The following is a 16,495-nucleotide window of genomic DNA, read 5'->3' as shown; positions in this document are numbered from 1 at the left end:
CAAACAGGAGGTGACTCAAGTCAGATCAGGGCATCTGGTGGTATGGATCCCAAGCCAGATCTTGCGAACTCGTTAAGTTCCCTATTGCCTGAGCGGGAGAAAGACAGTTTGCTAATTAATGAACTGGGCTCATTATTTCAATGTAAGAAGGAGGATTTGCTTAGATTCATTCACTATTAGTCAAAAGGAGGGACATACTTTATTTCACAAGCATGTTTGAATTTCAAACCTGGAGGCTTAACATGCAACTGAGCAAGGCAGATGGCCTTAGTTTCGGTTTTGGGGGGCAGAAAAAAAAATGGGTCAGCCAAAACCTATGTGGCAGGTGGGGATGAAATATGAATATGGGAAAATGTTTCAAAATAAAAACACCGGCAAAAAAGATCTTACTCCTACAGCTCTCTCCCAGGGATTCAAGAAAATATGCCCAGACCCTTTTTCCTCAAATACTACCTCCTTAGCTCTATCCCTAATCCTCTACCTCTATCCCTAAACTCAACCAAAGCTTGGCAGTCAATCTCCTAGTAACTAATTTGTCAAACCTCAAAGTAACATTTGGCTTCTGTTTCTCCTCTTTGTAGAACCCTGAGACCTGAAAGGCTATTAGGACTCAGCAGACAGGGTAAGAATGTCTGATGCACAGCTAATATTTATACAAACAAACAAAAAATTTAAACATTCTCACAATATTCCAGATCTCTCTAAAGTTTAATAGGATGCATTACTCTAAGAAAGAAGAAGCAATAAGCAAATATGACTGGAAGCCTAGAAAGGCCTGTCAATAAGCAAATAAGCATTTATCGAGCACAATCAAACAGATGTCATGCAGGGGACGAAAAAGTTATAAGACATCAAGTTTACCCTGAAAGACCTGACATGTTCTCAAAAGATCAGAAAATAATGAGGTGTGAGGAAGCAAGATCAGAGAGGCTCAGTTTCACGGGCAGCCGGAGCAATGAATAAAAGAAATAAAACACATGGGCAAGGAATGCTAGACACCAAAGCCAGCATGGCCTCAAACGATCCTTATGATTGTGGGGAAGTCACTTTAAATACTGAGACTCGGTTTCCCTACCTGTCACGAGGCTTGAACTAGGTTAATCTATAAAGCCCTCTCCTCGTCCCAAATTTTATGACCTTAAGGAAAAGTAGGTAGAGAGTAAAATGTTTCAGACTATACTTGCAGGAAGTAGGATAAACACATTGGGTCCAGCACAGTGACCGAGGATACAAAAAAAAAAAAAAGAGTGGACTAAAAGCAAATCGATTCAAACCTTAACAACAGTTTAAATAGCAAATTTTACATGATGTGTATTTTACAATAATTCAAAAAAAAAAAAAAAAGGAACGAAACAAAGATTTAACAGAAAGGAGGCAGGTATTTGGATCCGGTAACCTCAGGATAATTTTGGGCGTGCTATTCCTACTCTCTGATCCTACCATAGCTCAGACCATCACTCAGATGACTAAACACCGCGGTCAGTCTTTGAGTCTTTCACTTTGTGCTGCATGCTCAACAATAGTTAATGAGGTAGAAACACTAGGCGCTGGGAAATAGACTAGTGCTATAAAATAAAAAAGGTCCTTGAAAGTGGTCTGAAGGAACAACATATGCAACGTCGTCTCCTACCCCCAGCTCTAGTCCAGAGCCTTCTCCAAAACTCCCAACTCTGCCTTTCCCACTGCTTATCTTTACCCACACCCTACCTCCCCTGAACTCATCTTCTCATTCCACATTTCCCCAGGCCACTTTTCCTTTCCTCCATCTACCCTGTCTGCCTTTGTAGTATCATCTCTTACCAGACCACACAGGTAAGGGTATGAGTAGAGCGGACGCCTTGGTCTCCCTTCTCCATGCCTCTGGCCATTACTCTCGCCTCCTAACTGCACCAGAGGAAGTAAGAATGCTAAACTGTTTGCTTAGAATCTGAAATCCTGACGAGACCACTTTCTCCTGGCAGGTGAGGTTACTGTGTCCATGTTCCAAACAACAGCTTTTCTATTGTTCCAATTCCAGGCAACAAAGGAAGGACGATTCTCGAGGCCTCGCCTTCTAGAGCTCTTCTCTTCCAGGTCCAATCCTGCCACTGTGTAACCTAGACAAGTTACTTAACATAGCCCTGTGCCTCTGTCTTCTTATCTGTAAAATGAGAATGATGTTAACAACAGCAGCGACTTCATTGTATAGCTGTGAAATGTAAATGTTTCTGTGTCACATGCAGAATAGTCCCAAGTCCGCCATAAGCAGCGCCCGGTATCAGGAGTACGTGGTAGGGCGTCACCACTGTCCATGGTGAGCACTCCTATCAGGGCCAAAGAGCCCCCTCTTTCCTGCCTCATCTGGGCAGAGAGGGTCCAGATGGATCGATCTCTTCTCTCTTCTCACTCATACCTCTTTCCCGCGAAACAGAATGCAGTCACACTGTCCTACATGGGAAGGATCTTCGGGCCACGCAGCCCACGCTTCATTCTACAAGTTGTTTTTATGAAGGAGCTCTTCACTGAGTATAATCAGGTGACTTTCTGGCTCCTAACACAGTGCTTTGTTTATCCATCTCATTCTTGTTCCTTCAAGTACACAGAAACTGTGGTTTGGAACTTACAAGCTGCGGTCAGATTTGATCTGAAAAACCCTACTCTGAACCCTCATACAAGAACCTCTTAGTCATCCTTACTCTGCTTCCCCCTTGTCTGCAACATCGATGACACTCTCTCTTCTCCTTTATCACGACGCTATTTCAGGTTTCCCACATGTTCCCTGGACTATTCCATCAGCCTCCAAAGCAGGCCCTCTTTATAATGTGTTATAAACCATCTACAACATCGGTTACCAGAGCCATCCTTCTAAACCTGGTCACATCATTTCTTGCTCACGACCCTTCAGTGAATGGGGGACCTGGGTGGCCAAGTCAGTTAAGCGCCCGACTCTGATCTCCACTCAGGTCATGATCTCAGGGTTGTGAGACTGAGCCCTGTGTCAGGCTCCATGCTGAGTATGGAGGTTGCTTGAATTTCTCTCTCCCTCTCCATCTACCCCTCCCCTGTTCACCCTCTTCTAAAAAAAGAAGGAAAGAAAGAATGAAAGAAGAAGAGAAAACTCTTCAGTGGTTTATTGGCACCTAAAACAGGAATCCCAACCCTGGCTGAACACCACAAACACAGAGATAAAGTAGAATCAGAGGAGGGATTCAGGAAAGAGTATTCTAAATTCTAGCTGCTTCTGATAGATAATCAACTTGTCCAAAATGAGAACCACTTGACTGCTACTTACTGGAAAATAGAAATCTAGAAGCACAATGTTACATGCAACTTTTTTTTAGAACAGAGTAAATGTATGTCCAGTGATTTCAAAATATTGATAATAGTTCAAATGTCGAAGGCGAGCATGGAAGGCGGGCCTGGAAAAACCCTGGACGTAAGCGAGGAAATAAAGGTACAAATATTTATGAAGAGGTGAATGCGTGTAAGTAAAAGGATTAATGGTGAAGATGAATGAAATGAGACAAGGTCTTAAAATATTTCAAAGAATTACATAAATAAATATTTCAAAGGACAGGTATCAAGGAATTAGCAAAGAACTGCAAGTAAGGACGATGAATAAAGATTTGGCTTGAATATTTGGCCCCGAGATGACAGAAGAAGCAGACACCACGAGGTTAAAAGAGTATTCTAGTTCTAGTACTAGAACTAGTATTCTAGTTCCTATTCTACCTTTGCCCCACAAGACCAATATTCTATTCTTGGACAAGCTAATTTTTAACCTTGTTACACCTTGCTTGTAAGCTGGGGAGAAAACCTATTTCATAAGGTAAATGGGAGAATTTAACGAGATGAATCATACAAAAGCATCAAGCATAGGATAACCTCAACAAACATTTGATGAATGTTTCTCAAAAAGAACGAAATCCTAAAGAAAAAAAAAAAAACTTCTAAAAAATCATACAAAACAAATGCACAGAAGACAAAAGACTTTGTTCTACTGCTGTGTCCGCATGGCAACAGAACTTGGAAATTTCTCCAGTTCCCACATGGCAAAATGTGAGGTAAGCTCAACTGCATGAGACTAATCCATTAAAAAAAAAATCATTCCAAAACAAGTAACACTATGCCTGCAATTAAAAGTACACATAGTGGGTCTTAATAGCCATGGCACTGAAATCAAGGTTCTATTAATTACCATTGCATTAAAATGTGTCAGTGAACAGATAGCTCCCTACTCTAAGTCACTCCCAAATCAACCTATCAACATTAATTGACTGCACTTTCCTGAGCTCTTTTAGCATAGAAAATCAAAAGTACATGGAGTGGCAGGTACATGTTTTTATAAACATAATTTTGAAAGGTCAGCTGCCATCCATCTTGGGAATAATTCAGGGCGTAGGGAGAGGCTGTGCTAATTCTGTAAGCAAAAAAAAAAAAATCTTTCCCACACTCGGCACGCACACTGCATTTCAGGAACTACTCCACTAAACTAAGCAGACTCCTAAAAAACATCTTCCAAGTCCTAAGTGAGGAAATGGGTATTCTGATGTCTTCTAAATATCTTAGGTTTCATGAAACTGAGCCGTCTATTTAAAACGAACTTTCCTCATTTTACCTGCTTTATTATATCTCTTTAAAGTCGGCTGCTTTCTTTTCCTTTCTTCAGATGCGTAACAGGTCCCTGCAATTATGCTTTTTTGTCGGGATTAGGGTGGTTCTGTAGTCTGCAAATGGCATTTACGAGGTGAGCAGTTGCAGAGGACACAGAATCAGATTATCCTTAAAGAAGCTCTACAAAAGGTATGGGGAAATGAGGCTTAAAAACACTCATACATTTGTGAAAAAAAGCTGCCAGAGGTATTTATGTTTTAGTTGTAAAGACTAAGAAAGAGAGCATAATACCCCCCTGCAGAGTCCCTCTGAGGAAGGAGGAAGGAAAAGGGGCTGGCAGAAGACAGCACTGTCCTGGAAATGAAGAGGGCAGGGCTCTGGTACCAGCTCTCCCATGAACTGAAAATTGGCCGTGGCATGGTCATTTCCATCTCCGGGTTTGATGCTTTCCATCTAAGAAATGAGGGGAATAAACCAGATGGGGATTTCCAAGCCTGTTCTAACTCTAGCTGGCTTTAAACCCTGTTTTCACCCCGTTTTTTCCCAGCCCAGCACACCTGCAGTGACTCTCCAGTCCCTGAAGCCTGTGTCAGAAATCCTGCCAGGCAGGGCTCAGGTGCTATTTGAAAAAGCCCCACCGACACTCTGCACCAGGGGCTCTGCTCCTTCACCCTCGACACCCAGTGGAAAATCACCAAGTCCCTGATCTCCAATGGAGAGATGCCACCCTTTACAGCAGGCAGCGGGGGCCGAGTATGGGCAGAAGCAGAGAGCAGCCAGCCTCCTCTCTAGGAAGAACTAAAAGATGTCAGATTTGGAAACACTGTAGACATCCTCTGGCACAAACTCTAACTGTATATAAAAGAACACCAAATCCCCCAGGGGCACACTGGTGCAAAAACAGTCAGGCTTGTGTGACTGGGTTGGATACGTACTCAGGACTCAGGGGCCAGGGCTCTGCTCAACACTCTAACAAGACAATTCACAGAAATTTATGTCTCATGATCTGTCTTTCTTAAATGATCTAGTCCAGGGGACAGTTCCAATCGTCTTAATTTTATCTCATATATCAAAGGGTACCAAATACCAACAAATTGTATATGGGACAAAAATAACCGGATTCAATGGTCTCCTAGGACCTCCAGTCATAAGCAATTCAGAAGGAGTTAAACATAAATCAAATAACAAGCTCCCTCTTTAGACCAGTTCCGCATCATTCCCCTGGATCATTGAGTCCGCCAGGATCTAATGATCTGTGAGAGGGTCCTTACCATCCCAATGCAGAAGAGGATAAAGAGCAGCAGCCATGGGATGTCTGTGCAGCTACGGTCCTCCAGCGGCTTCCATTCTCGTTTAGAGCTCTAACGGAAAACACACAGTAAGAGACTGGTAAGCGTTAAATGTAAAGTAGGAAGGCACAAACATACCACTGATTCCTAGATTGCTTCTTTTTTTTTTTTTTAAGATTTTATTTATTTATTTGACAGACAGGGATCACAAGTAGGCAGAGAGGCAGGCAGAGAGAAAGGGAAGCAGGCTCCCCACTGAGCAGAGAGTCTGATGCGGGGCTCCATCCCAGGACCCTAGGAGCATGACCTGAGCTGAAGGCAGAGGCTTTAACCCACTGAGCCACCCAGGCGCCCCCTAGCTTGCTTCTTGCCTGACAAGTTTCTTTCTTTCTTCTTCTTCTTCTTTTTTTAAAAGATTTTATTTATTTATTTATTTGACAGAGATCACAAGTAGGCAGAGAGGCAGGCGGGGGCAGGGGGGGAGCAGGCTCCCTGTTGAGCAGAGAGCCCGATGCGGGGCTCGATCCCAGGACCCCGAGATCACGACCAGAGCCAAAGGCAGAGGTTTAACCCACTGAGCCACCCAGGTGCCCCTCCTGACAAGTTTCTTACTTAACATTTTAAGATACAACTCGAATATGTGTCACCTTTCTGGGAAGTCTTACCTAACTCCCATCGTTCTTCCTGGCCAGGCAGACTACTGACTGCAATGCTTTTTTTTTTTTTTTTTCTACCTCTATTATGGCATTTAGGATCCTGAATTGAAATACGTTGAGCTGTGTCTCCAGAAGATCAGGAGCTTCCCAAGGGAAGAGACCTCTTCTCATTTCCTGGCATCTACATGACACTGGAGGGTCCCAGATAGGTACTCAGTGTGAGCTTTTTAAAAATGAATAAACAGGGGTGCCTGTTGGGCTCAGTGGGTTAAGTGTCTGACTCTTGTTATCAGCTCAGGTTGTGATCTCGGGCTTTTGAGTTCAAGCCCCATGTTGGGCTCTAGCGCTGCATATAGAGTCTGCTTAAAATAAATAAAATTTAAAAAAAGAACAAATTCTTCCAACTTCAATCTTTGTGGTAGCTTTCCCTTTGAGTGTCCAGATGCTAAACTTATAGAATGTGCTTTACATGTGTCCTCTTCTAGATAGAAAGCCCATTAAAATGAATTCCTATTCAGGGGTAGCTTCTTTTATATCTAATAAGATTCAGGAAGGAAAAACTGAATTAAAACATTTTTACAGACTGATCTGAGTAACTCCTTACCTACCTACCATCCACAGATCTTTAATCTGTTTCTGGGAAGTTTAAAGAGTTTCTAGATCAAACAGTGATCCCCCTAACTAAAGAACTAGAAGCATTCTAAACGTGAATTTGCAAAGTATTGACTAGAATCCTGATCGTATTTTTCTTTCTTAGAGCAAAGAGTCTTAAGTTTTCAAGTCATCTTACAAATACCTTTTACCAGAATGTAATTGAAATAACACCCCTAGCTTTCTAATGAACAAAAATCTCAGAGCCTCACCCCCTCTGCTAAAAAATAAACAGAAAAGGCGGAGAGATGGTAGTCTTGGGAAAACTATGGGAAAAGTTGCTGTAAGAAGACGGCTGTGGCCTCCAACGGCTTCCATGACAAGATCAGGAAGCCATCTGGGAAGGCTTATCTGCAGGAAAGGGCACACAAGCAGAAGGCAGCTAGAGATAATAGGAGCCCTCCAGTATAATTAGCATTTGGAGTGCAAGAGTGAGAAACTGGTTCTCAGGTTTGCTTATTAGCTTTCCCTCCCTTTATTTAAAAAAAAAAAGGTTTTAGCTAGGTACCCTTTAATAAGCTGATGAAAGGTACACAGTCTTGTCTTGTCTTGGGAGGTATGCATCTATTTGCCTAACGACCCCAGGTTAGGAAGCTCAACTTTAAAATACCTGCCTGTCCGGCACCACTATCCGGGTGGCTCAGGGGGTTAAGCCTTTGCCTTCGGCTCAGTTCATGATCTCAGGGTCCTGGGATCTAGCCCCACATCAGGCTCCCTGCTCAGCAGGGAGTCTACTGCCCCCGTCCCCAGCAGCCTCTCTCCCTACTTGTGATCTCCCTCTCTGTGCAATAAATAAAGAAAATCGTTAAAATAAAATAAAATACCTGCCTATCAATGTTGAGGACAGAGAGTATGAACTTCAACCTTTCCTTCCTGAACCCCTTTGTGCTAACCAGATAAATGCTTTCTCCTTGTTTAGTGCCTTATACTGTTCAATTGTTCAACAACAACAACAACAAAAAAACCCCACTACCCTTGATAGTTTGCTCCCAGACACCCACACAAGAAAACAAAAGAGCAGTAGTGAGTCATGGGGAAAAACCTTACCCGGAGACTCTAACTAGCATTAAAAACCAAGAGTGAGTAGGCAGTTTTTTTCCAGAGGAATGTAACACTGGAAATGGATAAAGGGCTCTGTTCTCTCCCTGGTTCTGTCATTAGCTAGCTACATGACTTTAGATAAATTGCTTTCTCTCTCTGGGTGGCAGGAAGGAGTTAGATTGGATCTTTTAGGTTCCTTCCAACTCTGAAAATCTGTGATCAGGAGGACAGTTTTGTGAAAATTTTTATTATGACCAAAAAAAAAAAAAACCTACAAAAATAATTTGACATTATTCCTTGTATTATTCAAGTTCAAGAATGCCTGTATTGTGGTCTGTGCTTTGGAAGACAGTTGCTCACAGTATAAAAAAGAATGTTTCTTTGTATTAAATAATTTCCATTTTGAGTAATCCCCATTACAGTAAAATTACTTACAAACACAGAATCTGGACACCTCTTTGAAATTCACTGTATTTATTCTAAGGTAATTCCCAGAGCAACAGCTACTTTAAAATCTGATATTTGTTTATTTTAACAGTCAGGGGTAGGGTTGGGGGGGAACCTTGGACTGAAGGAGTTTATTTATCCACAACTATTGTCTTAGTAGTTTTACCTTAGACCAACATTCTTTTTTTAATGCTTAGATTTTCACCTATAACATAAAGAAAGTGGGATTTCATTCTTGACCAGAAACATACAAAGATTCAACATCTCAGCAATACAACTTACTGTGGGCCACTTCTAACCAAATATATTAAAAACAAAAACAAAAACAAAAAAACTTTTCACTGGGGATGAGAAGTAGAAAAAGGATAGGGGTTACATATAAAAAACAGTGATGAAGTACAAATTAGAACAGAAGAACCACAAAGCAGGGGGCGGTCGCCCTCACTCAAATAATTAAAGAATCAGGGGATGGAGGGCTTACTTCTTGGAGCTATTCTGAGGATGCTGTCACACAGTAAATACTCATTCTCGGTTATTATTCTTATTCATCAACACTCACTTTTTAGTTCCCCCTCTCCCTATTGTTAAAATATCCTTTTACCAGATGGACCTCCCTAACTGAAAGAAATAAAAAAAGTAAACTTGCCTTTCCCCTTTGATTTATTAATATTTAACTTAACAGCAGCATATTTTCATTTTAGCTATTATTCTTTTTTTTTTTTTAAGATTTTATTTATTTGACACAGAGAGAGATCACAAGTAGGCAGAGAGGCAGGCAGAGAGAGGGGGAAGAAGGCTCCCTGCTGAGCAGAGAGCCAACATAGGGCTCGATCCCAGGACCCTGGGATCATGACCTGAGCCAAAGGCAGAGGCTTTAACCCACTGAGCCACCCAGGAGCCCCATCATTTTAGCTATTCTTCTTCTTTTTTTTTTTTTTAAAGATTTTATTTATTTATTTGACAGACAGAGATCACAAGCAGGCAGAGAGGCAGGCAGAGAGAGAGGAGGAAGCAGGCTCCCTGCTGAACAGAGAGCCCGATGTGGGGCTCGATCCCAGGACTCTGAGATCATGACCTGAGCCGAAGGCAGCAGCCCAACCCACTGAGCCACCCAGGCGCCCCTTAGCTATTATTCTTAATGCTATCAGTCATTCATCATAATTAACTAGGCACTATACCCAAACCTTTACATACTTGATGTCTTCTTTACATATATCTTCAGAACAGCTGGTGAACGTATCCTTATTTCACAGATTAAAAAACAACAACAAAAACTCAAGCTTAAAAGTTAAATAATCAGCCCAAGATTTTACAGCTGTGCAACCAGAATCTGAATCCAAGTACGGGACTACAAAGCCAAATCCAATGAGAATATCCTTAATTTGTACCAGTCAGTAAGGAGCAAAAAACTCCATTAGTTTTTCTTCACAACACAAAATTTGGGAGCCAAACCAATTATTTAAAATCCTATATGCACAGAGAGTGTGAGATGTTTTATGAGCCATGACATTTCTCAAGCAAGTCAAGAAGCCCAACAGTTGAAAAATTTTAATGATTCTTTAACAGATTTAACCAAGTGGCAACTGGATTTAATGCTGTCTGTTTCTTCCAATTAAAATCCACATAGACCCGGCAAAGTAAAATGTTCTACAAAACCACTTTTAAAATGTGATTTTTATCCCTTTCTCAAATTCTACATGAGATTAATACAGGCTGTCAATAAATGTTAGGTCCCTTCCTCTTCACAGAATCTTACAATTTAGGAATTAATTAGGGTCAAAGTAATCATACCCTGCAAGCCTTGAGTGACAGTGATTGAGACTGAGGGAAGAGAGAGGCAGGGTCTAGCCCAAAGGATCACATTGATTCCCCAAAACAATTCTGTTAGTCATTATTATATATTCCTGATTTTTTTTTCTTTTGTAAAAGAGAAAACCAAGGTTCCAAGAAAATAATTGAAAAATCTATTTCTGAAACCTGAAATCTCAATGTTAACTGGAGAGTTGGACAATATAAGAGTTAAGGGAATGCTAAAAATAAAAAACATGGTAACGAGATGAAGAATGCTTTTGTCAGCCTCATCAATAGACTAAACACAGCTGAGGAAAGAATCAATAAACTGAAGGATAGGTCAATAGAAATTATTGACAGGGAAACACAAAGAAAAAAGAGTGAAAAATTTAAAAAAAACCCACAACCAAGCATCCAAGAACTATAGGGCAATATCAAATGGTCTAACATATGCGTAATTAGAATCCCAGAAGAAGGATGAATGGGACAGAGAAAATGTTAGAAGAAATAATGACTAAGAATTTTCCAAAAATTATAACAAAAGAAATTTATAACAAAATTAGCATAGTTATATTTACAAAATGTTAACAAAAGAAATCAAAGCACAGATCCAAGAAGCTCAGGGAATCCCAAGCAGGATAAATCGAGCACACATATATGGGTGTGCTTACACACACAATACACACCCTACATATATTATATTCAAACTGTTGGAAACCAAAAATACAGAGATTATCTTGATGGCAGTGGACAGGGGCAGGGCACAAAGATTAAACAAACTTCTTGTCAAAAACTATGCAAAGCAAAAAACTATGCAATGACATCTTTAGATTACTGAAAAAAAAATTTTTTTTTAATTTTATTTATTTATTTGTCAGAGAGAGAGAGAGAGGGAGAGAGAGTGAGCACAGGCAGACAGAATGGCCGGCAGAGGCAGAGGGAGAAACAGGCTCCCTGCTGAGCAAGAAGCCTGGTGTGGGACTCGATCCCAGGACGCTGGGATCATGACCTGAGCCAAAGGCAGCTAGCTGCCCAACCAACTGAGCCACCCAGGCATCCCTGAAAAAATTTTTTAAAAACAACCAGCACACTAGAGGCACCTGGGTGGCTCAGTTGGTTAAGCACCTGCCTTCAGCTCAGGCCATGATCTCAGCATTCCAGGATCAAGTCCTATGTTGGGCTTCCTGCTCAATGGGGAGTCTGCTTCTCCCTCTTCCTCTGTCCCTCTCCCACCTCACTCATGCCCTCTCTCTCTCTAAAAAAAATCTCTCTTAAAAAAAAAAAAAAAAAAAGAAGCCAAAAGAACTAACACTATTAACCCAGAATCCTATACCCCTCAAAAAAATGTTTCTCAGAAATATTTTTTCAAACAAAAATTTAAGAATTTATTAACAGCAAACTCAACTACAAAAAAGTTTTTTAAAAGTCTTCAGATAGAAAGGATAAAATACCAGACAAATTTCAATGTACACAAAGAAACAAAGATTCCCAAAAATGGATAAAGTTAAAGAGTGAAATTTCCCATAATAAAGTTTTTAAATTATTTATTTATTTATCTGAGAGAGAGGGAGAGAGAGAGAGAATGTGAGCAAGGGAAGGGGCAGAGGGAGAGGGGGACAAGCAGACTCCCTGAGCATAAACCTGGAAGCAGGGCTCAATCCCAGGACCCTGAGATCATGACCTGACCAGAAACCAAGAGTCAGTTGCTCAACTGACTGAGCCAGGCGCCCTAAAGTTTTGTTGTTGTTGTTTTTTAATTAAAAAGACAAGGGTGTGACTATACGTGTACAAGGACATTTACCCTATAGTCTTTTTACTTACACAAGGTCAGTATCTAGGAATTGTAATTTTTAATACTAGTACTAGACCATAAAAAATAATTCTCAGTCAGACCACAACCGACCTCCATCTTATGTTTTTTCTTTTAAAGATTAATTTATTTATTTTGAGAGTGAGAGTGCACGTGCGCATGAGCAGGAGGATCAAGCAGACTCTGCGCTGAGCACAGAGCCCGACGCAGGGCTTGAGCTTTCGACCCTGAGATCATGACCTGAGCCAAAACCAACAGTCCGACATTTAACCAACTGAGTCACCTGGACCCCCCTGACCTCTACCTCATGTTTATGTTTTATTATATTCATATCCGTGAAGATAGGGAAGAACAATGTTTAATATCTTCACATTCCTTCTTACGTTTTGCCCATCATAGATGGAAAGAAAGAAAGGGAGGGAAGGAAGGGGGAGGGGAGGGGAGGGGAAGGGGAGGAGGGAGGAAGGAAGCAAAGCTTCCACCGTATCTCTTACAGAAGTCTTAGCCCAGGCAGCTGTGTCCTAGACTCCACATTCACTACGAGCCCCGAGCACCTAGAACCATCTGATGAATCTGATGTGGTATAGCAGGGATATGTATTTTTTAAACCTGTAATGTTGTGACCTAAATGTCCACGTTATTTCTAATGAAAACATGGCTCCTGAGTGAATGTATTACAGATAATAGGAACACACAGAGCTTTGGACAAATGATATGTTATAACCAGTCAGGTTATTATATTATAATCAGTAGTAAACAGAGCAGGCAGGGTGGACCAAGGGTAGGAAAAGGTCTGGCAGATGTGAATCTAATTCATGGAAGTGGGCAGGGCAGAAAGGATTGGGAAAAAAAAGAAAAGATCAGAGAGGCAATACCAACAATCCAGAAATGAGACAAGCAGGCCTCAAACACCGAGACAGGGAGGGTCCAGGAAGTCACAAGACAGATACCCAGGTGATATCTAAGAACCAAGGACTGAATGTTTCCAGCCTCTTCATACTCTGTGCTTACTCTCTGTATGACTTTCTCCTAATTAAGATGAAAGTACGAAGCTTCCCCCAAAAGATTCTTACGCTAATCTAATAACAGTATTTCCTAATGCTATGAATCTTTCCTTGACACGCCAGACTTGTGCAGACATGATTCGAAAATAATGAAAAATGTGCTACAAAAAAAAGCACAATTACACTAAGAAGTTACTTGATTTTCAGACAATACTCTCAGGCATTCTGTTGATTCTTCAGATCGATACTGAGTGCCACACAATGGACCTGAGATTCAAAGCCAAGTAAGAGCCCCATCCTCACTGGGCTCCAGTTTAAAAAGAGAAAGACAAATTAGCTACTATGGTATCGCCAAGTGATGCCAAAATAGAGACGTGTAAAACGTAATGCAGGAAAAGAGATGTGGAACTATTGAGTAAACGCTTGTGAAATCTGTTGAAATGACCTCGCAAATTCTGAGGCAAACACTGAAAAATGATCCTTCGGTGTCTGAAATAGAATGCTGTTTTGTGCCCAAAACATACTGAAAATTCTCGCTCTCTATGGTGCGGAAATATTGACTGCCAAGTAAGAATTACTCCACTCAGAAGTGTTTAGTCGTAAACAAACAGAACATTAAGTTGGCTTAAAAATACAAAAACCAGCCATTCTTTAGCTTTGTTTCCATTAAGATTTCTTTCTATTAAAGACTCTACGGTGCCTCCAGTTAGGAATGGGCCTTCCAGTCTTTTCAGAATGAAAAGTGGTTTTACCTTCTTTTGGGGCACAATTAGTGCAGCCCTGTACTAACTAAGCTACTCAAATATTTTCATGTTGATGTCACTGGTGAGACTCCTAAGTCTGGTCGCAGACATCTAGAATTGCATCAGCTGGAAATTTTGGCTGCACTAAGTGACCACAAGCTCCTTTGTCATTTCCCCTGAGTGAGCTGGGGGACTGTATTCTCCTACATTCAAAGCAGCACGAAGCGTCAACCCAGGAGGCTGATGTTAACGCTGCCAAGAAAGGACAAGCCAGCATCCATTCCAACACTGAGGGCCAGGAGTTCACAGCTACAGCTGCCCAATACTTCTGTGTTTTGATCAATGGGGAGGTATAGCAAAAGCATTCATTATTACTAATTAGGTACAGAAGTTCAGAAATTTGAGCAGAATCAAGATTCTCCTTATAAGGTCATTGACACATGCCTACACTCCCACATGCCAGCAATGAAAGTTAAACAGGTAAATCAGGAATAACAGGAACCTGAAGCCTCCACCTCATGAGAAGCACACGGACACCATGTGTGGGCCTAGATCTCTGCAGCTTGGATCCATCCTTTCCAACCGCGCTCCTTTCCCAGATTCCAGTGAAAAGCCAACTGTGCATGTGAAGGCCAAAGCAAGCTGAGATGTAGCCTCTCATGCAGGACAGATTCCCAGAAGGTCTCCTTGAGGTGTGTTTGCTAATGTGTTGAATAATCAAATTCCCCACCCCACCCCCCTGCAGTGTTGTTTTTTTGGTTTTGGGGTTTTTGTTTTTTGGGGTTTTTTTTAGAGGAACATCATGGTCTCTCTACTGCCTGGATAAACAGACCACCTCAAAAATTGGCTCCATAGTTCCAATGGCTCTGCTACAGCGTTCATTGTCCTGGCTGCTCTTTGGCACATCCAGAAAGCCTGTAAGGTAGTCCCTGAATGCATCTCCAAGGTGACTGCCACTAGGTAGCCAGTGATTTAAATGACACATGTGGCAAACACTGGGCTATCTGTAAGGACTTTATTTTGTTCGTGCCAGTCTGTTTTACACAAAAATCTCCAGTATTAAAGACAAACAGTCACACACTCCAAATCTTCAAAGCTCCCTCCAAGGACATACTGCTTCATTAAATTCCCCAATATGCTTTTATTTGTGCAGAGTAGTAACAAAAGAATAAAAGAGCTGATGTGTATCATTTTTGCCACAATTTTCAATAGAGTGAGCAGACCTGATGAAGTTGGGCAGCAATAAAACATGGGAGGCTTTCAGCCTTCTGTTCATAGCACCTGCAAATAAAATCCTGTAATAGGATTTTGAAAGACATTGCCTGCCCTTTGGGAAAGCTCTCTCAAGGATTTGGAGTGCATAACTACTTACAGTTACCATAAGTAATCCGTTTCATTTGCTAAGTCTGTTGATGGCAATTTATATTTGAAAGGTAAAAATAAAAGCATGATTTTAACAGGCAGTTAAAGGTAATAAGATACATTGAGTGGAAAGATATAGGCATCTGTGTCCAACTGCTTTTCTTAGTTCATGAACTTTATGCTAAATCACAGACATTCATCCACTGAAGAAAAAAAGGGGGAGATGGCAACTAGAGCTGCTCTGTAAGTTATCTAGTTACACAGTGATAGAAAGATCATGGGGAGATAGCTCCCTTTTGTCTTCACCCTTCCTCCAACCACCCTAAAAATAAATAAATAACTGTGGGCCTGCTACAAAGATGTTCTTCCATCAGATTCCTCAGTGGCTGTCTTTCTTGCCATGAACACATGATAATTAGTGGGCAGAGGCCAAAGCCATCCTCATCTGCAACACGGCTACTAGCATCTTTCACCGTATCATCAGTGAAACATGTCAAAATTATCCAGACAAGCCTTGTCTGCCGTCCTCAAACTGGATCTAATCGGTCTTTCTTCTGAATCAGTGGTGAGCAATGTTTTTAACTTGAAGTTACTATTATTTATTTATTTATTTTTGACTATCCCATTTTTATGCCTTCATTCCCACCCCCCTATTACATCCCACAAGTGTCAGAACGTATTCGCTACCTGAAGATACCAAGGACAGTTGAAAAAGACCAAAGCTCTACTTTGCACCACCTCCCTGTGACAGGACAGCCAGTGTCCAGACTGCTTACTGAGTTTCCCTGTTATACTAGAAACATGTATTAAAGCAGGCGTCATACGTACTCAGCATAGGATTCTAACTCACATCTGGCTTTCTTTCCATGACACAGTAAGAACTGGCTTATGAAGTCTATACTGACTGAGGAGAAGGAATATGAAGATTACACTGACTATAACACAGTTAGTGGGTGGGTAGAACTGAGTAAATGTGTTTTAAGTCAGAATTAGAGAAGTGCCTGGGTGACTCATTCGCTCTAGCGTCTGCCTTCAGCTCAGGTCATGATCCTGGGGTCATGGGATCGAGCCCTGTGTCAGGCTCCCAAATCAGCAAAAAGTCTGCTTC

The 16,495-nt window shown here is 41.3% G+C and overlaps 1 protein-coding gene across 3 annotated transcripts in view; it reads right to left on the bottom strand.

Moving 5' to 3' along the window:
- The window catches only part of SLC44A1 (solute carrier family 44 member 1), a 202,014-nt gene that overhangs the window by 139,182 nt on the left and 46,337 nt on the right, over nt 1-16,495 (bottom strand). For all 3 annotated transcript variants that reach the window (XM_045081648.1, XM_045081650.1, XM_045081649.1), the window contains exon 2: nt 5,865-5,954. In XM_045081648.1, the coding sequence (XP_044937583.1) occupies nt 5,865-5,954 (90 nt within the window). The remainder of the gene's footprint in view (nt 1-5,864; nt 5,955-16,495) is intronic.

Source organism: Mustela putorius, unplaced genomic scaffold, assembly GCF_011764305.1.
Source record: "Mustela putorius furo isolate JIRA1106 unplaced genomic scaffold, ASM1176430v1.1 tig00000580_pilon_pilon_pilon, whole genome shotgun sequence".
NCBI lineage: Eukaryota > Metazoa > Chordata > Mammalia > Carnivora > Mustelidae > Mustela > Mustela putorius.
Note: the sequence above shows the minus strand (reverse complement) of the source record. Positions and strands in the feature narration are given on the sequence as shown.